Consider the following 25,894-nt stretch of genomic DNA (forward strand, 5'->3'; position numbering starts at 1 on the left):
GTAATCATAGTTACTGTTTTGTCCATTGCAACTAACAGCAGTTAAAAATGGGAAGATGTGAATCCAGAGATGAGAATGGGGGAGGAGTTGGCTCACCTGCTTTTTCAACAGAAAAAAAATCTGTTGCAGATTTGCTGTGTGATGTTCTCTTAAAAGAGTTGTTCCATTTTTATCCTGCTCTGCCTAACATGGAATAAGCAACCTCATCAGGTTCTTTCTTCATTTTTTCATCTTGATTGTCTGGAAAACTTTGATCTATTTAATTTTTCTCTCTCAAGTTGCTTTTTGTAAAATCCAATAACAGGGTAATCTTTATGCATTCCAGGCTACTTTTTATCCTGTTGACTGCTATGTTGCATTTGTCTAAGTTTGATATGTATGTAGTGAGGAGGAAAACAAAGGAATAGGTACCATATATATTGGGAGCCAATATATGTTGGAAGTTCATTTTAGAAAAGCCAGTAGAAAGCTGTTTGTGTCAGGAGCCCCCAGAAGATGGTAAGGCAAAAAGAGAAGCATCCTAGCTTCATAGAGAATGCAAAATGCACTGCTGCTGCTTTTTTAAATTAATAGTAGCACTGTGCAATTGTATTAGTATATCATGTTAATTATATTAATATAATTGTTATAGTGCAACAATTATATCCAATGATCTCAAAGTAGCTATCACTCTATAGAAAACAAAATTGTAAATTATAAATAAAATAACAGATGACAAATGACAATAGATGACAAATGAAATAGTACAAACTGCAGTCTAAGAAAAATCAACTATGTCTTCTTCCTCTGAAAGCTTGTTCTAATAAATATGTATAGAATTATAGGAGACAACGAGTCCTGTAACCAGAGTGCCACCACAAACAACCTTGCCACATGTGGTTAGACCTGCAAACCACATTATTCTGGGGCACCATAAACAGAGTCTCAGATTACATCTAATTTGAGCACTCACATTTTATTCCTGAGAATTCTTCCTTACACCTAGTTCACTTTCATTGCTGTACTTTTGATGTTTCCTGAGATTGTTAGAACTGATGGAATCTATCTTGATTCAGGTTAGTGTTGCTTTCTATAATTTGTATGATTTCTTTTATGGCTGAATTGGAGGCTTCCTTTCCACCCTTACGATTTTGTTTAGTGACCACCCACTAGAGTTGAGTGTTTCAGAAACAATATTTTAGCTGTGTAGCCTGTTACAAGGATGTGAGGCCATCATTGAAATGTGTTGATCGTTTTTCTAAAAAAACAACAACAAAAACCAAGCACATTAAAATTATTATTACACAATTATTCTGGTGTCTGAGTATTATATTAAATTGAAGTGTGAAGATATTAATTATAATACAAGGTTATAGATAAGTTATAAATGTTAATTATGTGTCTAACCATTGCACCGCAGATCTGAATACATGTTTTGTAGGATGTTCACCTAGTACAGATTGGCGCCAAAGCATGGAAATTCAGTTCAAGTCCCTGGCTCCCTGCCAACTGGATACATTGACAAACACTTCTTGTACTTTAATATCTATCTTCATTGCTTTTTATACTTTAATTTCCATCATTATCATCTTCATCATCATCTCATTTTATATAGTGCTGTAGATGTACATGGTACAAGTAAAACAAAAACTTCTACTCCAGGTAAATTCTATAACATAATCCCATAAACCATTCCTCTAGTTCTTGCTACTAGTGTGCAGAAGAACTGAATTCTAACAGTCTTTGATTGTGTCACCATCTACAAATGAGTATTTGTAGCACAGTCCTGTGCACTGTTAGACTATCTTCACTGCTGTAGTATATGTAAAGGCTCCCTCCTATTATCCTCTCTGTTTGTAATTGTATTTTTCACTCATTCTTTAGTGACATCGTAATAACGCTTATTTATAACCCCCCTTTCACCAAATGTTTCCACATGTTCAGCAAAGCCACTAAATATTGTGCTGTCTCAGCTGTAAACACTCCGTTCTGGAAATTAAGTATTCATATTTCTTCCATTTTTGAAACGTTACCAATTGGCACTGAGCTGCAATGGTCTACAATATCAGATACTGGGATATACATCCTGTCTACCAGGCATGGAAGTTCAAATGATAGAGGCATGGTTAATGGGTTCATGTTTAGAATTGCACAGAATTTGAATTTTCAAATCCAAAGTACAAAATAGACTATCCATGTGCCATAAGTTAGCATGATGTGTGTATGTGTGTTGATCAGTGGTTCAAATTTCCTTGGTTTTGGCATCATAGCCCTGGCCATATGTCACTTTAAACTGGAGGGTTTTTCTTCTGGGGGAATTTTCTTCCTTTTTGAAGCACAAGAAGATAACGGGGAAAAACTCAACTACACTGTGGCTAAAGTCAAAACAATAGCAAACAATAAACAAACAGACTGACTGTGCAAAATGGATCCATTCCTCACAACCAGTTATAGCTGAATTTAGAAAGCAATAAACAGGATTTACTATTGCAGTTTAAACCTGTCTCAAAGAATCAGATCTAGCACATACAGGTTTAATTCACAAGTGATTGCACCCAGAAGTAGCTGTGCTTCTCAAAGTTTTCCCATGGGAAAACACATTTCAAGATCAAAGATCTTCCCTCAGAAGTGAGTCGAAGCCATTGAGGGAGTTTAGAAAACCACTATTTTATTCTCATGATTGCCTCTCTCTACAGTATTTTCCACTTGGATTAAAGGTACAAGAAGAGAGCTCAGCTATCCAGAAAGCAGCAGAACTGAGAAAATAGCAGCAATAAATAAAGAGTGACAAGAAAGTATAACATTCAGTATTACTTTCTGTAGGAAGGAAATTGCATGGAAACCTATCATGAGCCATACTGTGGGAACTGAGCACCATTTCTCTAGATTTACAATATAATTTTAAAAGGTTATGATTTTCCTCCCATATTTTCCTTAGAATTTAGACCCTATAACTATTGCTATTATTTATCTCTTTTGTCATTTTAATTATTTGCTTTGACCCAATTAAAAGGACATTTTCTATTTTGAAAAATAAAAGGTATCAATAAATTATAAAAGCGTGTTAACACATGAACAATAATTTATCATTAAAACGGCACCATATGCTACTAGGGAATTTTTGATGTGCACATTGAGCATAATCAAAGGAATGTATCTCTTGGTGTATATCTTCATTTTGTTTCCACCAAGAGAAATCAACATTTTTGCTGTTTGATCAATTAACAATATTGTGGGTCCTCCACATTTGCTGGAGATAGCGGTGCAGGACTCCCACAAAAGCAGAAAAACTGCAAAAAAACCCACTTTTTAAAAATCTGAGCGAATGGCTCTTTAGGAATCTCTAAGTCCTCCAACATGACTCTGTCAGAGCTTCTGGAACATCTGATTTCCTAGAGAGAACATATTAATCAAATCTGCAAATAATCAAATCCACAAAAGTCAAATCCACAAATGTGGAGAGCCCACTGTATTGGGAAGACTCTGTTACAAATTATTCACCTCTCCCTTTCCTCATAACTAGTGCCCTGAAAGAAAATGTAAAGAGAAGTCTTTCACACAAATGCAGCATGTGCAGAGGACTGCATTTCTATGCTCTGCTCCTTACCAAAGAGTAAGTGAGTTCAATTAGATTCTCTTCTGAGTAAATAAAAGTGTGGTCATAATGAACTTGTTAATGCAGTTAACTGCAAATGAAGTTGAAAACTCATTCAAAATGTTTAAACATCACAAATCAAGGCAAGAAACAAATGTTATATTTAAAATTGTGAGCCTTGCTATTCATAAGACCTCTCAGTTGCACTATTCAAAGCTTCACTTGTTGTCATGAGAACAGGATAAAAACAAACTTTGAAACCATATTCCTCAGTTTGACTGCGTTCTAACAGTACCAAGGAGAACTCTTGTGGATCTTGACTCCTTTGAAGAGTAAGGCCCGATACAAATGGACGCCTTGTGGTGCCCTCGGGTCAAAACTAGAGCTCGGGAGCACGCAGCAACTGCATGCCCCCAAGCCCTAGTTCGTGTGGACGGTGCCATTGTCCACACAGTGCGCATAATGATGACATCACATGCACGCCACATCCAAACAGCATGGTGCGTGCGTGATGTCGCCGTGATGCCCCAGGGCACAAATGGCGCCTTGGCGGCTTCGCGGCAGGGAATTCATTTTGGAGATCCTTTTTACTGCGGATTGTTGTTGTGGCCGTATGGTTGCCATGACAACAATCTGGGGAGAAAAGGGCAGCCTCTGGCCTCATCTGTACCGGGCCAAAATTAATATTGATAAAATATTCCTGATACTTGGACCTGTTCTATAGCCTGGGCAGAAGCATATTAAACCTATTTATATGTTTATTCATTAGGGCTACAGATCCCATGGTTCCTCATTCTTGGTTGCTGCTGATGGAACTTGTAGGCAAACCATCATTTAGCATCATAGAATTGGAAGAGATCACAAGGGCCATCCAGTCCAACCCCCTGCATCTGTCATAGATAGAAAGATGACATACTATGCCTATTTGGATGCCCCATATTAAAAGTGCCTGATAATACAGTTGGCCCTTCTTATCCATAGATTCACCCACCCATGGCTTAATTGTTTTAAAAAAAATTAACAATAAGTTCCAAAAAGTAAAACCTAATATTTTATATTTGGAACACCATTTTAATACAATTTTAATACATTTTAATACAAGGTGTTGGTTTTGACCTATAAAGCCCTAAATGGCTTGGGTCCAGGGTACTTGGAGGACCGCCTCACCCCATATAATCCGCCCCGCACACTCAGAACATCTGGGTCAAATCTGCTGGAGGTCCCAAAATCTCATCTGGCGAGGACCTCACAGAGGGCTTTTACTATCGTCGCCCCCTCATCGTGGAATAAGCTTCCTGTAGAGCTCCGTTCCTCCGCATCATTAGTTTCTTTCAAGAAACAATTAAAAACATACCTATTTCAGTTGGCTTTTTCACTTTAGTTAATAGTGTTTCTTCTCTGCCCTGTTTTTCTGTTTTCTTTGACCCCAGACTATTGTAAATATTCTTTTTTTTTCTTGCCCCTGGTGAATGTGATTTGTATAGATTCCCATTCATATCCCTTGTAATGATGTTTTTTAAATTTTTATATTGTGATGATTTTAATTGTATTTTATTATCCTTCATTTTTGTAAGCCGCCTTGATCATGCCTTTGGAAAGGCAGGGTAAAAATAAAAATTATTATTATTATTATTATTATTATTATTATTATTATGCCATTACATATAATGGAAGCTGAACATCCACAGATTTTGATATCCATGGTATCCAGGAGATTCTGGAACCAAACTCCAGTGCACAGAGCCCTGGCAGTGCAGTGGTTAAATGCAGCCAAAATGTGAGCTTGATCCTGCAGTGCTCCAGGTAGACTCAGGCCTGGAACAAACAGGCAGGAAAAAGTGGCTCGATCCTGCTTTTTAAGTGGGGTTGAAACCCTGCTGTCTGCACAGCCCACTCCCAAGGTGGGCCAGATGTCCATGGATCAACCACATGGTGTGGCATCAAGCTGTACCGCTGGGTAATTTCCTTTTGTTCCCTCCCCACCATACATCATACCATCACACAAACACACCACTGGGGACCCCCATGTACTTTCTTTTTCGGCCCAGGCCATCCCATTGGATGGCTGCCCCTTTAATCGGCACCTAATCGGCATTTCAACCTTCAGTCCAGAAGGAATTAAAAAATGACTTCCATTTTGAGCATGACTAAGAAGTATGAATTTATATTAAAAGTTTTTAGCTTTTATTTGTTAATGTCCTACATTTTTCTTAATTCATTTCATTACATTTTATGGTGCCTCATCCTCCTTTGCGGTTATGACACCTGGTTACCCTGACCATGCTCACACACCAATGGCATATATATGTCTGTCACTAAATGCATCTGAGGAAGTAGACTGAAGCCTACGAAAGCTCATGCTGCCAACTGCTTTCTGAGTCTCAAGGTGCTACAAGATCTCTCTCTATATATATTGATTAAAAGGGGGGAGAGCTTATTCAATAAAGGGGAGGTTTTATTGGAGGGCACGACCAAATAAAAGCTAAACACAGTCCTATAAATATATAAATATAAAAGTGTGTGTGTGTGTGTGTGTGTATCCTGGCTCAAAATGGAGGACACAGTGGAATTCTTCCCGGACAGAAGGTTGAAATGTAGGACATGTCTTGGGAAAGGGAGGGCCAAGCCTGGTCACCCTGCATGCAAGGGTAAACCCATGCTTCTTAGTGATGCTCAAAATGGAGGACATTGTGGAATTCCTCCTGGACGTCTCCTGGAAAAGGAGAACACAAGCCTGGGCGCCCCTGGGCTGGGTTGTAGCTAAGGCAGCAGAGAGAGATAGACACGAGAGCATGCTGGGAGTTGTAGTTTCCCCAAATAAAACATCCTGAAGTATTTTGTCCCTCGCCCCGCCCCGTCTCCCTCCCCTCTCCTTTAAGCCCAGCGCTTTCCAACGTGGTTCCCCTTCAGGTAAAGAGAGAAAGAGAAACGACAAAGTCCCCCGAGGGCTGTCTAACATTGTGCCTGACAGGAAATATGCGTTTCGGGTTAAAGTACTCTTTGTGGCGCCAAGAAGAAAAATACAGCCTTCGACGTATCGAGTGTGTGGGAAAGGGAGAAGCCCGCCGCAGGGTTGAAACCCTCAGAGGAGGGAGCCTTTTTTAATCAGGCGCGGCTGGGGCGGCCCCACCGGCCGGGGTCAGAGGTGAAGCGGAGGGGTCCTTGGCTCCTTCCTTCCCTCGCTCCTCCTGACATGCCAACCCAGCAGTCGGCGGCGTAGCAGCTGCGCGGAAGGTGAGGGCGGCCAGGGGCTGCGGGGGCAAAAGAGGCTCCTCTCGGCCTGGGAAGCGGAGAGGCAGGGCTGGGAGAGAGCGGGAGCCGCCTAGAGACTGCCTGGCTGCTGGGTCGGGATAGGAAACCCTGGAGAATTCATGGGGCCACACAGAGGGGGGCCTAGAGGGGAAGGAGAGGGGCTCCAGTGCTGCATTTCTCTCGTGAAACCTCATCCCAGCCCTACGCCAAAGAGAGGGACACATGGCTTAAGGAGGCTACGTGTGGAAGGGATCTGGGAGTCCAAATAGACCACAAATTAAACATGCGTCAACAGTGGGATGCCGCATCTAACAAGGCCAATGCGATTTTAGGCTGAATCAATAGAAGTATAGTGTCTAGATCAATGGAAGTAACAGTGCCACTCTATCCTGCTCTGGTCAGACCCCACCTGGAGTATTGTGTCCAGTTCTGGGCGCCACAATTTAAAAAGGACATTGAGAAACCGGAGCATGTCCAAAGGAGGACAACCAAAATGGTGAAAGGTCTGGAAACCTTGCCCTATGAGGAACGACTCAGGGAGCTGGGGATGTTTAGCCTGGAGAAGAGAAGGTTAAGAGGTGATATGATAGCCCTGTTTAAATATTTGAAGGGATGTCATATTGAGGAGGGAGCAAGCTTGTTTTCTGCTGCTCCAGAGACTAGAACAATGGATGCAAGCTGCAGGAAAAGAGATTCCACCTCAACATTCGGAGGAACTTCCTGACAGTAAGGGCTGTTCGACAGTGGAACAAACTCCCCCGGAGTGTAGTGGAGTCTCCTTCCTTAGAGGTCTTTAAACAGAGGCTGGATAGCCATCTGTCAATGGGGATGCTTTGATCTGGATTTCCTGCATGGCAGAATGGGGTTGGACTGGATGGCCCTTGCGGTCTCTTCCAACTCTATGATTCTATGAGAGTGATACTGGAGAGGGGACCTGCATCCGCACTGAAGAAATAATCCAGTTTGACACCGCCTGAACTGCTGTGGCTCTGGGGGATGCTGGGATTTGGAGTCGGCAACATCTTTGGAGTTTTCAATGAAGAAATGGACATTTTAAAAAAAACAATTCCAGTGTTGATGAGGGTGCAAGACTACTGCAGCCAAGAAATCAGAAGGAATTCTCCGAAGATGCCAGTCACAGCTGCTGGCAAAATGTCAGAAACAAACTTTTCTAGAACATGGCCTCATAGCCTGAAAACCCAACAAAAAACTATGGATGCCAGCCATGAAAGCCTTCAACTTCTCAAATCAGAAGGAAGTTAGGAAAGGGAAGGAGATAAGATCATTGGGAAGGGGAAGGGCAGCCGTGAAGGAGCTGGAGTACAGCCATGCGCAAAAAGCAAGAGTCACCCAAGCTGTCGCATACTACATTTCTGTCCACGGATGTGAATGCTGGACAGTGAAGAAAGCAGAAAGGAAAGGGATTAATTTGTTTGTGAAGTGGTGCTGGAGAAGAGTGGAGAGCCAAAAAGAAAACAAATGAACAGATCAAGCCTGAACTCTCCCTAGAAGCCAAGATGACAAAACTGAGGCTGTCGTACTTTGGCCACATCATGAGAGCGCATGAATTATTAGAAAAATACAGTGAGGTTAGGGAAGGTAGAAGACAGTAGAAGGAGAGGAGGACCGCATGCCAGGTGGTTAGACTTGTTCAGGGAAGCTATGGGCCTGGGCCTACAGAACTTGAATAGAAAGGTAGAGGATAAGGGGGATTTGGAGATGTCTCATCCATAGGTTCATCATGAGTCAAGATCGCCTTGAAGGCAGATAGCAGCAACAACAAGTGGCCCCAGAGCTCTCAGACAGAGAACGCTAAATATCTCACAAAAGTACAAACCCCAGAATTCCATTGCATTGAGCCATGGCAGTTAAAACAGTACGATTTCTGCAATGCAGATGCTGCCCTGGTGCCCTGGGCTAGTCTGTAGGGTAACCATGCAGTTCTCTTGGGTGTTTCTAACTGTGGTTTTCCTCATTCTAGATTCTGGCTTTTGTTTGTTTTTCCTTTGAGTTCATTCTGAAGCCCCAGAATGGAATTTGAGCTCATGGAGAATGATATTCTGGAGTCACTTGAAGATCTAGGGTACGTATGAGTGGCGACATGCCTAAATGCTTGTGAGTGCTTTTTTTTTTAAAGCTCTTGTTATTTTTAATTTGTTTTGTCAGCCTTATGTTTCTTTTTTTTTGAATAGATACCTTTTTTTAGTTATTGAATCACTGTTGGTTCATTGAAGTGTTGGGGTGGAAGTAATCCTTTTGTTTTAAAAAAAATGAAAATATCTTCAGTTCATTCTTAGCAAGACAACGTCTAGGACATGTAAATGTATTTTGGCCATAAGAACAGAACAGTCAAGCTGAATCAGATAAAATATGACCTTGTCCAGCATTCTGTTCAAAAAGTAGCATAGAAGTTGCCCAATGGAAAACCCATAAGAATTACATGAATACAGCAGCACCTTCTTTCTTAGCTAGTTCATGAGCTATTATTAGTCATTTTACCTGATGCTTTCTTTGATCTCTAAAGTTATGGAATAGATCTGAAGGAGAAAGGGAAAATAAATATTGTATCTTAAAAAAAAAAAAAGAAACACCTTTTTGGCATCCACTCCTGGCACCCATCAGCAGAGCTCAGGCCAGTGCTATGCTATTGGGGAAAAGGGAAAGTTGACTAATCAGTACATACATTTTATCTTGTCAGTGACTGTTGATTTAGCATCATTCACTAAGCCTTCATGAAGAAAAAATAATAGTTTAAAATAGACTTTGTAAAGTAGTTGGGATATGGCTGCCTTTTTTCCCCTTAGTCATCCTTTCTGTAATATTTGGTTTTATTCCCTTTAACTACATTCTGCATTATAAATCATTAGCTAACTAGTCATTCCTCAGAAACCTTTAGCAAAGGAAAAGTTAAGAGGGAGTATTTCCAACTGAATAGAGCAGGATATACTACCAAGTAACCCTGCATAGCATTGGCCTGTTACCTACATTTTATTCTTTGTAGTATTGTTGGTGTAATATTCCATTTGTGCGTTGTGGGGAGATACTTATGTTGCTTCCTTCCTCCTTTCTTTTCAAAGCCTGGTCATATGCCCATATCAGTGCAGAAGAGGAGGGTTCACACAAAAACTACTAAAAGCAAACAGACAACTATCACAAAAGTGGTACAAAATCACAGAAGTGGGGGCAAGGGGAATTGCTTTGTAATGTTTGCTGTTCCTTACAAAAATGGCTAGGTTAACTATACAGTACTGAGCAGCAAGGCCTAAATAGGCTTTAAGTTATTTTCTTACGAAGTTCACAAAAACAGTCAGGATAGTGTTGTTCATTTTTTTCATAATCACGTACAATAAATATATAGTAGCTGTTTATAAAAGTCTTTCATCTGCAGAGCTAACAGCAGGTACATTGGGAAAGCATAGGTAATGTAAGAACTGTATTTATCTAGGTCTGATATGATACAGCTGGAATGTTGGGCAGAAGATAAATAACCTTGAGTGAAAGCATGCAGAGAAGGAATTATGCTTTTATTTACATCACAAACCTATTTTGTGAAGATGTTCTGTGATATTGGAATGACACTTTTCAAGATGTTTCTGAAGCTGATATAATTCCTTTAGTTCTCATTTTTATTCTGCTTCTGTAAGTGGGCAACTTGTGCCTCTCCAGATGTTGTTAGGCAGCAACTCCCAGCAGTACCTGCCTTTGGCCATGCTGACTAGGATTGCTGGAAATTGCAGTCCTGCAGACCAGTCTTGAAAAAGGATCCAGAGAAGCACTGGGAAGAAGCAATTTGGACTACTAGCCAAAGAAATGGGGGACTTCTGTAGGAATATTGTACTTAGTTTGGAGGAGAAAGTTGCTCTAAAAATAGGACAGAGGTTGTGGCTCCCCAGGCACATTTACATCATTTCTTTGGTTTTCTGCCCTAAACTCTGTTATTCCCATGTCAAGACAGTAACATTTAGAAGGTGGCAATGAGCATCCAACATTTACATGGGATGTTTATTGTTGCATCTAGAGCTTGGAAAAGTTGTTTTTATGGATTATAGTTTCCAGGATTCCCCAGCTAGCAGAGCAGTCCTTGTCTCAAGAAGCTGATATTCTGAATATTTAATTTGGGGTGGGGAGGAATGTTGAAGAAAGAACAAAAAAGGGATTAAAAGGGATTTCAAACAGCAGAAAGAGGATGGAGTGGGAAAGACAATGATAATGGGCATGGACAAAGAATAAAGCTGAATGTATTTAAGCACTATTTTTAATAGGGCTGACAATGTAGGCTTCAGTTCTTAGCACACACATTTGGCAGGACATTTCATTGAAACCAGCAGTGTACGGTACTAAGATTGCGTAGATGTAAATATGCTTAAGATTGAAGTATTTCTCGTGCTACTCTATATACCATCCTAATCATATATATTATTTGTCTTGTAGAGCATACTTTGGGTTTTAACAGTATGAGTTTCTGATTTATATTATTTTTATTTTCTTTGTTTGACAGTTACAAAGGCCCATTGTTAGAAGATGGAGCTCTGACACAAGCAGCTTCTGGTGGAGCTAGTTCCCCAGAATATACCAAACTCTGTGCTTGGCTAGTGTCAGAGTTAAGGTTGTTTTGCAAGCTAGAAGAAAATGTACAAGCAACTAACAGTGAGTAATGATGACTCTGACATAATTGATGCTTGTATTTCTATAAAAGAAAATATCTGCAGGAATATCTATTTCCAGACATGTAAAAATATATGCATATGTGTGTGTGCAAACATACATTTGATAATGGATTGCATTAGCACATTCCAGGGGGGAAATCATCATGTTCTTTATAAACTACTCAAAAGCCTTTGACTGCATAGACCATAAAATGTTATGGTTGGCTCTTAAAGCTAGGGGTGTACCATCCTATTTGATTGTCTTGATGTGTAACTTGTAGACAGGGCAAGAGGCTGCTGTACAGCATATGTCAATTATACAAGTGAGCTCATGTACATAATTCACTTTATTTTGCTTAATTTAGCTGCATAATTTTGCCAAGGAAAGGCACAGAAACATAGGCAGAGCCCTGTCCACTGCTGAGGTTTGAGCTATCACTTACTCAGAACCTAATCACTTCCATGTATATCTTTGGAAGTATATGGCCTAGGAACTATCTTTTTTAAAAATTAAATCTTAGCTTTTCAGCAAAGTGCATTTTGTGTCCAGTACTACATTCTGCTTTTTGTAGTCCCATAAAATCACAGCTTATGCACATGTATATTTTTAGACGCAATTTTAAAAAATTAAGACTACTTAATTTAGTTGGAAACTTTAGTCTTTTTCGTTAAAAGTTAGCAGTCTGTTTTCAGAAATCACAGGAGCAGATGAACTAGGTGCCAAGTGCTTGTGGAAACAAGGTGGTCTTTAACTTTTATTTGACAATATTCATGGTGGTAGAACTTGTTTAAGAATAGTGCATGTCCAATTTAATGTTTTCACTTTATTCTTATTTAACAATTGGAGCCTCTATTGACTGACCTGTTTGAACTAAGATAATCTCTTGTGTTAAGGTCCGAGTGAAGCAGATGAGTTCCAGCTTGAAATGAGTGGATTACTGAGTGAAATGAACTGCCCGTATACAACACTAACTTCAGGAGACGTCACCAAGCGCCTTCTTAATCAGAAAAACTGCCTCCTAGTGCTCAGTAAGTCGAAGGGGATTTTACAGAAAGCAAGAAGAAATATGCTTCTTTTTGTTAGTGGGGAGGTAATTAGGACACTTGTCCTCATTATGTTCATGAGGGAGAGAGATTTGGATTCATTGAAGGCCCAGAATGAAGCCTTCCAAGTTAGATTGGTAGGTGCATCAAAATTTAAAATGACTGAACATCTTTTTTCTTTGCTTGTTATGAATGAACTTGGGGTCATACAGTTGGGCCAGAAAGTGCGGTCTGCAGCTGTGCTGCAGCAACTGCACATCCCCGGCCCCAATCTGGGCCACCACCATAGCCCTGAACCCACCTGCCAGAACGAGCAGGTTATTCCTGCTCCTTTTTGGTTCAGCTCTTTTGGGTTGGGGCGGGCTCAGCTTCTGGCTGTGTTTGGGGCATGTGGCGTGTAAATGTCACACCCACAGTGCGGTCTGAAGCAGGCACTTTTGGCCCATTTGTTTCAGGCCTTTGTCAGCAAAGAGGATCACCAGTTGATAGCTGAAAGAAAAATCAAGTAATGAAGTTTATCAGAAAATACCAGTAAGGCTGCTCTTGTTATTCTTAATAGTGGCTTTCATTACAAGCACTCTTTAGATTTTTAATGATAAGTTTTTTTTAAAAAAAGGGTAGCTTTCTAGTTTTACATGGGGTAGTTTGTCTGCTACTCAAGCTACTTAACACACATATTAAGACAGTACTCATCTGCACCCTAGCTTCTTTTCATGTCACATTCTAAAAAGATGTGCCTGTGAATGAGGTACTACTTGTTGATTTAAGCATTTTATGGCCAGTTAGCAGGCCTGCTACTTAGTTATATTCTTGTCCTTAGATCCTTGTCATTTCTGAGTTTATTATCTTATCTATTTAATAAAAACATGTAGTGGAAATTAAAACTATGGTTTTTAAAAATGATCTTGCCTAAATGAGGCAAATACTTCCCTTCTTGAAAGTTCTAAACTGAGGTTGGGTTGTATTGTGAGCTCAGCTGTATTTGTGATGAATTGTAACGCTTGTTCTTCAGCATACCTCATCTCAGAATTGGAAGCTGCCAGAATGCTGTGTGTGAATGCACCTCCGAAAAAAGCCCAGGAAGGTAGTGGCAGTGAAGTCTTTCAGGAACTAAAAGGCATATGTATTGCTTTAGGCATGTCCAAACCTCCAGCCAACATAACTATGTTCCAGTTTTTTAGTGGAATAGAAAAAAAGGTAAGAACTGCTTTGGAATTATGATTTAGATCCAAAGTTTTTGTATGTAACTAGTAATGCACCAATTTGCAACTTCTTTATACTGCTCTGAAGTGTCATTGAGGAAAGGGCAGTTATTATTTTACAGTTAATTAAATAATCTGTAAGCAGCTTTCAAACAATTATTTTATCTTTTAAAAAACAGAATACATAGTAAATGTAACAGACAAGGCTAAATTCAATAGAACAGGAGAATAAAAGTGAGGAGGCTGGTAAAATGATTTTTAAAATGCTTTGTTAAATTAGGATTATAACTTGGTTACACTTCAGCTGTTTTGAAAAGAGATTAATTACAAGTAACTTGTTATTTTTCATTAGTTACTATGTTGTAACATTTTGATCTGGCTGTTAAAGATATTTGCACTTTTGCATTGGGATGTATGTGATTATGATGGGAAATATTTTACTTTTCATGAAATTACAGACGGTCCTTTATACTGTATGTTTAAAAGTAGTTAGATCTTTATATTAAATCTAAAGATGTTAGAAATGTATATTACACAAAGATATACAAACGTTCTTTACTATTCTGTATGTTTTAATGGCGAAGACAAAGTTGTTTTTCAACATGGTATGTTAATACAGTATATTTTGTTACAGTTAAAAGAAACATTAGCAAAGGTTCCTCCAAATCATGTAGGAAAACCTTTATTGTCGAAACCACTTGGTCCAGTTCACTGGGTAAGTCATTTTTCTGTTGTTTTCTTAGTTACTAACCTTAAGTCTTTTCATTGGGATTTTCAGGGTTTCCGTTACATACAGTGCGCCCGCGCCATATGCGCTCAAGCCACGGGGCGCGCGCGAGGCGGAAGGGGCGGCATGTCCCATTCAATTGCATGGGCGCGTGCGCCCGTTGCGCCCTGCGTGCTGCCGCGCCGCCATGCACGAGCCCCATTGTTTACAATGGGGCTTGAGCATAGGCGGAATTCGCCTTACTCGGAGGGATCCGGAATGGATCCCTGCGTAAGGCGAGGGCCCACTGTATATGCAAAAATGGAATACTTTTTGTGGTAGTTCATTTATATTATTGTTAAGGATAATCTAGGAATAAAACAGACAATACCAGAAATATCAAAGAGGATACTTTAGAGTATCCTCTTTGAATACAATTTCACAAAATTGGGCTTATGTTTTCATTGCAGACTGTAGCAAGCAGAAAGAAGAGGAGATTAAGGTATTCTGCACTAGAATTCTTGCAAGGAATATAAAGTTTAAGTACAGTTATTCAGGTTGCTCAAGGAGATGAATCAAATCCCTTAAAATGGAAAACAAACATCTTTATCAGGAACTAGTTATTATGATCAGGAGGGGAGCGTATTTATTCAAATAGCATTTCTCAGTTTTACTGAGGGGGTGAAGCAGAATGAGTTGAGGAAGAAAATTTCTGGTCCTCCAACAAAATATTCGGCTGAGTCAAACATCCAATCTCTGATCATGATTTTATGGTTCTCCTAAGGAAGTAGGAAAAACCAAGTGTTAAACTTGGTAATAATGAAGAGGTGTCAATCTCCCATCTGCAACCTCACTAGTGGGGATGCATATGATGGGCACAACTGGCTTCCCTCAGATGTGAGGCAGCCTAGGAAAGCCCATGCTCAGCAAGGCTGCCTTAATAACATAATGGAAATCATTGATCAGCTATAGCTGTTAGGATTCCTCTTCCCAGTAGCCTCTGGAGAAGCTGGAAGGAGGAGGGATTAAGGCAGGAGTTTTCCCATACCTGGCTAAACTATTGAGACAAACTAGAATATAAGGAATTTTAAAAATGGATTCTTTTAGTTTACTCATACATGTAGCATGCTTGTAATAAAGCTGTAGAGAATTTTGGAAATGTGAATTTAGGACTGATGATTCATTTCTGGTAATCCATATACATGATATGCATCAGGTGGAGGCCATAGCCAGGAGTGCATGGTATCAGCTATGGCTGATACGCCAACTGCGTCCCTGCCTGGCTCAGGGGGACCTTGAAATAGTAGTGCATGCACTGGTAACCTCTCGTTTAGATTTCTGTAATGCGCTCTACATGGGGCTACCTTTGTACCAAGTTCAGAAGCGCCAACTGATTCAGAATGCTGCAGCCAGAATGATCACCAAGACACCGAGATCAGAGCACATTACACTGGTGTTGAAATCTCTTCGTTGGCTGCTGATTAGCTTCTGGGCGCAATACAAAGTGTCAGTTATTACCTATAAAGCCCTACATGGCCTGGGCCCGAGTTACTTAAGGGAACGCCTCTCCCTACATAATCCGCCCCACACTCTCAGAATATCTGGCACAAAAATATTGGAACACCCCAAAACCAGGTTGAAAACTACCTCTTGTAGAACATTTTCTGCAATGGCCCATAGACTTTGGAACAATTTACCAGAAGAAGTCTATCTTATCACTTCCTTGGAAGCCTTCAAAAAGGCACTGAAGACGAATCTCTTTTGGCGGGCCTATCCAACCGATCTCCTCTAATCTGATTTGTACATCTGAATATATGACTCGATCCTTACGACTGAGCAACACTGTAACAACTTTCTCCTTTTCCCTTTTATTTTTATTTTTTTGATTGATGTTTTTGAATTATGTATGTATTTTATGATGTTTTTACTGCTGTAATCCCGCTTCTATCCGAAGGGAGAAGCGGGAAATATAAATAAAATTTTATGTATTATTTATTTATATGATATAGCAGGGGCATGCAATCCTCCAGATGTTGTTTGCCTGCAGCTCCCAGCATTCATCATAATTGACTGTTCTGGCTAAAGCTTATGAGAATTTCAGTGTAATAACATCTGGAGGGTCACAGCTTGTCAACACTGGGCTGTAGTAGTTGGAAGGGGTAAAGAGCTCCACTTCAGCTTACTAAGGATCAATAAAGCTTTAAACATGCAGTTGTAAAATTGTGCAGTTTCCCATCACACTATGACATCGTAGTTTTTGGCTGGTAAGTTAGCAATAACTGTCCATTATTCGTAGATACAAACTGTGTGTATCCTTAGGTACATCTAGTGCTCAAATTTTTCAGGGTTGGGTTTATTGTTTTTGTTTTATTTTGTTTGAGTCTGCTTTGTTGAAAACCATAGCCCATCCTCCTAAAATTCATGGTGGCATCTCTTGTAGTGTTTGGAATAGGAGTTGTTTCTCTGATATAAAGAAAAATAGTAGCATTTTCTTTGTTTTTCAGCTAATTGCTTTGACCATTTCAACTAATATTTATCTTGCTGCTATGTTTCCTAACTAGGTTTAATTCTGTGCCTTCTTTGATTCATAAAAAAGATATGCTATGTCCATCCACTGCAGTGAAAAGACTATCCTTTTTGTTTGTTTTGCACATACATTTTCTTAGCAGCAGCTAACTCCAGGTTCAGAATTTTTGATGGCACCATTGTGTACTTGGTTTTTTGTCAAGACAAATTACACTATCGTTAAGCAAATTCTTATATTTTTATTATTTATCCGAGAGACGCCAGAGAAAGCAGACCAGCAGTTGCAATGAAATGATACTTGAAAAAAATGCTTACCAGGGTTGAAATAGAGCAGGTCTCTTGGAGATGTTTTCTTGTGCAGCGAGTTTGATTCTGTCAGTTGAGTGGGGAAATATGAATTAAGAGAATTATAATAATAATAAATAAAAAATTTATTTCTATACCGCCCTTCTGTGCAATCAGGGCGGTGTACAACATCATAAAACATTACAAAACAGTCCTCAATATACATATACATACATACAATTAAAGTTAAAATACATCAGCATCAAAACAATCAAAACCAACTTGCCACTGTTGGCTTGGGGCGGGGAAGAACTAATTGGGGCAAGTATCAGGGAATGCAGACCTAAACAGAAAGGTTTTTAGCCCCTTTTTAAACTGGGCCAGGGAAGTGGCCGAGCGGAGCTCATTGGGCAGCGAATTCCAGAGGGTCGGGGCCGAGATGGTAAAGGCTCCTAGATGTGGAGGCTAACCTGGCCCCTGGGACCCTCAATAGCTGCTGCCCAGATGTCCTGAGAGTGCGGGGCAGATTGTATGGGAATTATTAATTATGTTTGACTGTGTAATGCTGAAGGCCTGTTCAGCTATAACATTTGTGCCTTCATAAGCTTCAGTTTACTATGCCAGAAATGGATCAGATCTCCATGTTCCTTCCTGCTGCTTCCTTTCACACACCAATTTTCCATTGTCTTCTGGTCTTGTTCAATTATAATTTTCTATTACATTTGTGGTTTAATATTTTTATTTTTAGAATTGAGCTACTATTTAATGTTCTTGCTAAAAAGCAAAGATTAAATCACAGTTTTCCCATTATATTCAGAATAGAAAAACATGATTTTAAAGAAGTGTGGGCTACTTCTTCAGAATGCAGGGGTCCATTGACCACCTGGCAGCTCTTCAGAGGCCTGCACTCTTCTGTTTCCTGGCTGCCACCATTCAAGTTGTAGGCACCTGAATTCAGTGGCAATTGCAGCAGTTCTGTCATGCGGAAAAGTTGCAAAGCATTGTGCTGAACAATAGATTCTGTCATAAGGAGCTTTTACAGTTCTGCATAGGAACAGTTTTTAGATTGTGCTACTTAATGTGGTTGCCACAGCATTTTGTAACACTGGCCAGTTTGGAAGCGGCTATGGCATGGGTGGCAGGAATCAGTTGCCATATTACAGGGTTTAAGGACTGCATGTGGCCCACTCTCAGTTTAAAGAGGTTAGCATGGAAGCTTCTGAATGAATATACAAGGAGCACATTGTTTTTTTTAATACCAAGAATGTTATATCAAAATAAAATTCAATATGTTGAATGAAAACCTTGAATATAATTTAGTTTTTAGATTTCAGCAAATTTCAGTATTTTTCTTTCAGGAAAAGATTGAAGGTATTAATCAAGCCATAGCCAATGAGTATGAAGTCCGGAGGAAATTATTAGTGAAACGTCTGGATGTAACTGTTCAGTCTTTTGGTTGGTCAGATCGAGCAAAGGTAGACTTTATTTGTTTATTTATTTATTGGAAGAAGGCTTTATTCTAGTTCTTGGGGGTGGGGAAATCTCATATATTAAGTGAACTTGCTTAAAACTAAGTTACCAAGTTATTTTGTTTAGAAATGATCTTGATAAGTGGAAACCATAACAAAAATGTTGCATGTGGAATGGTTATAGCTCAGGATTCAAGCAACCCTCCCAACCCATCCCTTATTCAGTTTTCCCTTGCACTTTCAGGAACAGTTAAATAGTATTCTGTAGCCACTGAACACACCCAGTGCCCATTGAACTGTTCTCCCACCTGCATTTCTCTCTAAAGATTTTTTTTTCTAGGGGAAGGAGTAGTTCTTCCAACCAAGTTTGGTATGATATTCCATCTTTTGTGGGAGAAGTATTGCTCTGACTCTTTCAGCAACAGTGCTTACATCCTGAATATCAAAAATGCAGGAAATTATACTTGGATAAAGATTTAATTACCAGTTGTATTTTAGTTACAGGGGCAAGTGAAAACATCCAGTCAGCTTACTGTGTATCTGCAGTTCTCATTAAAAATACCACTACATACCATTAAATGCAAAAGATATTGGGTTTCTGGGTAAATTGGATATTTGCTAAAGATACCCATGAGTATAGTGTTCCTACTAAAGAAGGTTACAGAAATGCAGAACAAAATCCAGAATTTGGAAATTATGATTGGCATTATGAATAAAAAAATCCAAATGACTGTGAAGTGAAATCTGCAGAGTTAGATAACCCTACTTGCACAGGGCAAGAAAGTGATAGCTTGCCCCATTATACATTATTCCATGTGAGACTGTAATTTTGTAACTGTTAATGGAGCTTTAATCTGTTGTTTAGAGTGGCTGTTTAAAAAGTTAGTCAACGAATTATTCAGCTGGATGTTTCATTAGGATGTCATTGCCAACTGCTGACTTCTCTCCCTCTCTTTTTGTGTTACAGAGTCAGACAGAGAAATTGGCTAAAATCTATCAGCCAAAACGTGCCACCTTATCTACTAAATGTGCTATATCTGTTGCTCATCTCTTGGCTGCTAGACAAGACTTGTCAAAAATTATGAGAACTAGCAGTGGGTCTATCAGAGAAAAGACTGCATGTGCCATTAATAAGGTATCTGTGTTGGCCCACTGATGTAGTTTAGTTCCAAAAGTGTTGTGGATATTGAGAAACTGCATTAGAGAAAATTTTGGAATAACATAATCTTTAATGCATACCTGCACATTTCTGTTCCTTTCCCCCTAGTTCTTTTTCCCAAAGAAAGAAAAGTGTATCTTAGGAACCAGTAGCTATGACAGTTCAACGTGTTATCTTGCTTAGGTTTTTTAAACTGCCCTATGTTGTCATGTTTATATACCATAGAGGATCAATATCTCTGAGCTAGGAACAGCCACATATTTGATTACACTGTGTGTTTGCTCAGGAGATTTTGGCTACTATTTTGCAAAATTATGTTGAAACAAATCTATATCTTGAAGATTAACATATTATTAATCATGCTTCAGTATTACAAGATAGTCATGTAACAAGAAGATAAATATTTTCTGCTGTAGTTGTTTCATTACAGCTTTATTTTTCTACAACATTATGTTGTAAGGACTTTCAGTTAAGGTGATGATGCTACAAGACACTCTTGTCTTGTGGGACAAGAGCAGGGGTGGGCAAAATGGGGTCACTAGATGTTTTAAACTTCAGTTTCTAGCATTCTTCACCATTGACTGTGCTGTTTAGGACTGATGGGAATTGCAGTCAGACATCTGGAGGGCCATATTTTGCCTTCTCCTAGACTAGAGATATGTGAATGCAAATTTGATTTCAGTTTTGGATTGGTATGATCATCTTCAATAGAGAGACTCATAGCCCTGTTCCATGTTCATGGGCTACAATAGTGATAATTTCAAGAGATTTTTTAAAGAAATAAATAAATGTTTCATTGAGCGTTATTAAGGCTTTAGTAGTTGGAACTTGCTAATACTGTATATAAATCCTTTGCTTTTAATCCTCATAGTAAGATGTTTGAGAACAATGTGATGCTTGTGATACCATTTAAAGCCTTAAATATTTTGGGACCTCAACACTTGAAAAAGTGCTTCTCCCCATATACACCTTCCTCTTGACTGAGGTGCACTGGAGAGGCCTTCCTCTATGTTCCATCAGTGGGTGCAGTGGGGAATGGCCTTTTCTGCTATGATACCTTGTTTGTGGAATGCCATCCACTTGGAGGCCTGATTGGCACCAACACTGGCTTCTTTCTAGGACAACATTAAGGCATGGCTTTTTATAAAATCTTTGGGATCTAACAATTTGCCCAATCCCCCCCCCCCCCCCCCAAGATTTAAATTGGTTTAACAGTACTCCACTCTGAGATGTTATGAAATAGAATGGGAGATAAATATGTTAAAAATTAAACAATATATGAAATATCTTGAATTGCTCAAAGTTTTCTCTTTTTATTCATTTCAGATGCTAATACTAGTATAAGCTTTTCTTTGTATGGATTTTTTCAAGTCACATTACCAAATTATTCAGTAACAGTTGTTATATTGTGTTCACTTTTCCAATCTCTTGGTTTATTTTACTTATAGGTGTTAATGGGCCGAGTGCCTGATAGAGGTGGTAGACCCAATGAAATTGAGCCACCGCCTCCTGAGATGCCACCATGGCAAAAAAGGCAAGATGGCCCTCAGCAGCAAAGCAGAGGTGGAAGAGGCGGATATGAGTCATCATATGGAGGCCGTGGCGGTTATGAACAAGGTGGTTATGACAGAGGAGGTCGAGGAGGATATGACCAAGGAGGCTACGACAGAGGAAGCCGTGGAGGATATGACTCATCATATGGAAGTCGAGGTGGCCATGAACATGGGGGCCATGAACGAGGAGGGCGAGGACGTGGTGGTTATGACCATGGAGGCAGAGGGGGAGGAAGAGGAGGCAAACCTCAAGGAGGCTGGACTGATGGTGGCTATCAAGATGCCAACTATAGGGATAGTAACTATAGAGATACAGGTTTTCAAACTGGCGGTTACCATGGTGGTGGCAGCACTGGCTACCAAGGAAGTGGAGGCTATGGTGGTTACCAGTCTTCATATTCAGGAAGTGGATATCAAGGTGGTGGTGGAAGCTACCAGCAAGACAACAGATACCAAGATGGGCACTCTGGTGATCGAGGTGGAGGTCGTGGAGGAGGGCGAGGTGGCCGTGGAGGTCGTGGTGGCCGTGGCGGGCAAGGAGGTGGCTGGGGAGGAAGAGGTGCACAAAACTTTAATCAAGGGGGGCAGTTTGAGCAGCATTTCCAACATGGAGGTTATCAGTACAATCAGTCTGGATTTGGACAAGGAAGACACTTCACAAGCTGAGGCTACAAAACTTCATTTTTATAGAGCTCATGTAATAGACGTCTGTTCATCTCTCTCTCTTTTTTTCTTTTTAAATTAGTACCAGACCATATATGGCAGGCTGTTTTTGGAGGATTATCTTTGCTTTTGAGTATGAAAAAATACAGATAAGTCTGGCACTGCCTAAAATCTTTTCTTCTCAAGGACTCTCAGAACTTTAAAGCAGCAGGTGTGGTTCTGTGTGCTAAAAGAATCTGGAGCCTTGGAGTACATCTCTTCACACCTACAATATGAAAAATACTAGGCCTTGTCATTTTTACATGGACTCATTGTTTCTTTTAAAAATCTTATGCAGTTCAAGGCAGTCTGAATATTGCTTTTCATTTTCCTAGGCAACAAGCTGGCATCAGATCTGTATTGTAAAGCTGCATATAAGTCTGCATAAGTCCTTCTGACATCGGTTTAATTTATGCATTTGCAACTGCACTAAACTGCAGCCTTCTTCAGTAGTCCTGTGTCTATTATATGAGCTCTATTGCTGACAACTTGTTCACTAGCCTTATTTCTCACTAATCAGAAACACTTTCACATGTCTACACCAGAGACCCCAACCACTGCCATCCATGCAAAGGTCATATATCAAACCAAGCTAAGTTACAAACAGATAGTATATGTAGCCCTATGCTTCAGCATAATTCAGACTTACTTTCACCTAGGATTTCTCCCCTGATCAGCCTAACTTGAAGTTAGCTAGGAGTAATGGCAATCTGAAACTTGTTTTATGCACGAGTTAATACCACTGATCAGAAAATGCAGAAGGATTTCATTTGACATTTGATTTAATGCCCTTCAGCTGAGTTAGTTACATTTTTCTTTACTGAAAAGTCGCAGCAATGCGCCTTGCTGGTTTTTGTGTGTCTGCGTGCGTGTGTGTGTGCGTGTGTGTACAGAAACATTGTCAAGCTGTGAAAGAAAATGGCTGAAAGTGTGCTATTGTATAAAAGGTGAGCAATAAAAGCATCTGTTCTCCTATTTGTTGATTTCTCTTTAACTTTCCTTTAGAGATAAGGTGACTTCAAGCAGAAATCAAAATGTACCTTTCTGTTTATCCAGGAGCTTCTAAAACCTTGCAAATAGTGGCTTCCTACCTCCTCCTCTATCATTTGAATATAGCAAACAGGAAAATGTTACTCTTCTGAGTGGAGGCAGTATTATGTTGTGACAGGAGTGGGGTTAGCGTTACAAATTATGTTCTTTCACCTCCTGATTGAAGCAAAGGTAAATAGAGGTGGGAGGAGAATGGAGGCAGGAAACGATGCACTTTAGAGTACTCAGGCAATTCTTGATTTCACACTCCAAGATAAAGGTATTAAAAGATCTTGGGCCTGTAAGCTAAAGCCACATGTGAGTCTTGTGCCCTTTGGTTTATTGCTCATAAAATTTAGTTCCAATTTGAAACTCCAAACATGCTTCTAATTCTCATAGATGTAGAGAATGCCTTGATAAAGCAGGAGGTGATTATTTTGCTCAGAAACATAAGTAGGACTGGGTTGGCTTGCCATTGTCAGTTCAGAATGCAATTATATCTGCTGTTTATTGCTCTTTGTTTGTATTAGAGATCATTTTATTGTGTATTTCCCTGGAAGCAAGCAATGCAGACAGTTGATCTAATGGATATAATGTTGATTAGAATAGGAACAACCCTGCTTTTAGATCAGGAGTGGATAACTATGGATGGCTGTGGGGCTGCATTCACCCCAAAGGATACCTTGGAGGGCTGCTCTCCCCCTGCAGACAACAACAACAACAACAACATGTTTTTTGTCCTCCAGGGACATAGAGGCATTTCCCCATGTTCTTAGACCCTTCCTGGTCATTTTAGGCCCAGGAGTTGCTTTTTTTAAAATAACAGGAAGTAACAGCTTCTGGGCCAAGGTTAGCCCTGGTAGAGCCAAAACATGACAAAAATGCCCCTCAAAACTCCTAGAGGACATTTGGGGCATTTTTTAAAACTTTGGGACCGTTTGACCATCTCTGCATTAGATAGAGAAATGGGTGTCTCAGGCAACATTTTGTGTGTTGAGCAAAGACAACAAATTCTTACCATTTTTTGTTGTTTTTTTTACCACCAAGGAGGATGGGAAGTATTTATGCAATTTTCTGTCTCCTGGCCTTTTGGTATTAGGCACTTGGATTGGTTAGATGGGGGCTCTGAGCTCAAACAGACAGGCCGAAATAAAGCTGCTTTGGGTCACTTTGGAGGTATGCTATTTAAATGACACACACATCTTAAGAGGCTGGAAGCCGTGCCAAAGCCACGTGCCAGTCCTAAGGACTGGAGCACAGCTTTGGTATAGCTTTTGACCTCTTAAGATGCGTGTGTCATTTAAACAGCATACCTCCAAAGTGACCCAAAGCAGCTTTATTTTGGCCTGTCTGTTTGGGTCCTCTATTAACTTTGCTGCCTGAGGCAGCAAAATATCTTGGGCCAGCCCTGCGTTAGTACATTAGTTTTTCATATGGTCTGCTACTGTTGACAGATAATTTATCAAGTACAGTCAAACACATTTATGAGGAGTGCATGCTTCCTGAAATCAACAAATATACAAAGTCATTTAATTTTATGGCCAAGGAATTCTGTCTTTGGACGGATGATTCCTGAAATGCCATATTTGTAGCACCATGGTTAATCAAAAGTTGTAAAAATTCTTATGACCACTAGGTGTTGCTCCTGGTCATAAGCAAAAAGTAATTAACCGGCAGTAGCTTTCTCAATTGTTCCTGGTTGGCGGATGTGAATTTTGCTTTTCACCAGAAAAGGCGTTACTAGCATTGAAGCTAAAATAGTGGATATAAATTTATGGAGAGAAAGTGTATACTGTCTGCTCCAACACTGATCTTTCTGCATTGAAGAGATGATCTGAAGGGTGTTTCTCTGAGTTTAACTGCTTCTAAAGACTCCATGTGATTGAAAACTGGTTATCATTGTTACTCATCTGGGAAGGCTTCCTCCATACATGTGGAAGTCCCTTTCAACTACCAGAGCTAGGAAGAGAGAGGCTGAGGTGCATGCTTATCAGCCTTTGGTATTTGTGTGTGTGTGCTTGCAACAAGAGTGGAAATTCCTTGGCATAAGGCATATTCATAAGGCCTGAATAGGGTTCTTGAGCAGAGCCAGTTAAAGTTATGACATGCTTATGCAAAATCTGCATGCCATGGATTTGCGTTTCACTCTTCTGACAACAGATTTCAAAATCCATTTAAAAGAATAAAAATGAACTATTGCAAATCTCCAAACAAGACTGATTCAGTCCAAGTACTAGTGAAGGGTGGGCAAATTAAACTCTGGGCCCACACGTGACCCCTATGTCTGTTTTGTAGCCCTCAATCCCTGGACCATCCTTTTTCTGGCAAAATATTTAAATATATGTGGGTGATTTGTCTTTCTTTGAAGCCTCTAGGAGTGATTATTTGTCTTTTGAACAAGTTGCAGGGCCCCATATTTTTTAAATGACAAGTTTTCAAAACCAGGGATCTCATTTCTGGATGTTTGTTGTCATTTGTGTCATTCAGTGTGGTGTCTGGGCAAGATCCCAAGGGCAGAAAATTGATCCCTGGACCCACTACAATTGCCTATCTCTGAACATTTTAAAGTAGTTGGGGATTTTTTATGTCCTTTCCTGTGTACTGTTAATGCTCTGGATGGATCACAGGATGGCTTTTCAGGTTTGCGAACAAACTGCAGATCACATACAGAAAAATACTGAGTGGTTTTATTGTGGGTGGGGAAGGTATTTGGCACTGGTGAACAGTGCTCATGGAACAATGTGTTA

At 39.9% G+C, this 25,894-nt stretch overlaps 1 protein-coding gene across 1 annotated transcript; it reads left to right on the forward strand.

Moving 5' to 3' along the window:
* The first annotated feature begins 6,733 nt into the window (after positions 1–6,733).
* LOC149310768 (protein FAM98A-like) lies at positions 6,734–23,394 on the forward strand. Its single transcript, XM_089529700.1, has 9 exons — positions 6,734–6,808; positions 8,808–8,909; positions 11,325–11,473; positions 12,367–12,501; positions 13,529–13,713; positions 14,353–14,433; positions 18,594–18,710; positions 19,672–19,839; positions 21,312–23,394. Exons 2-9 carry the CDS (start codon positions 8,857–8,859, stop codon positions 22,080–22,082), a joined length of 1,659 nt encoding a protein of 552 aa, XP_089385826.1. The 5' UTR covers positions 6,734–6,808; positions 8,808–8,856; the 3' UTR covers positions 22,083–23,394.
* Positions 23,395–25,894: the final 2,500 nt, after the last annotated feature.

This window comes from Sceloporus occidentalis, unplaced genomic scaffold, assembly GCF_023333645.1.
Source record: "Sceloporus occidentalis isolate IW3139 unplaced genomic scaffold, rSceOcc1.0.p SCAF_6, whole genome shotgun sequence".
NCBI lineage: Eukaryota > Metazoa > Chordata > Lepidosauria > Squamata > Phrynosomatidae > Sceloporus > Sceloporus occidentalis.

Bases quoted from the DNA above. Each gene is read 5' to 3' on its own strand.
- LOC149310768 (XM_089529700.1), top strand. From the start codon at position 8,857: ATGGAATTTGAGCTCATGGAGAATGATATTCTGGAGTCACTTGAAGAT. The intron at 11,474-12,366 runs GTGAGTAATGAT...TCTTGTGTTAAG, and splicing joins AAATGTACAAGCAACTAACA to GTCCGAGTGAAGCAGATGAG. The intron at 18,711-19,671 runs GTAGACTTTATT...TTTGTGTTACAG, and splicing joins GTTGGTCAGATCGAGCAAAG to AGTCAGACAGAGAAATTGGC.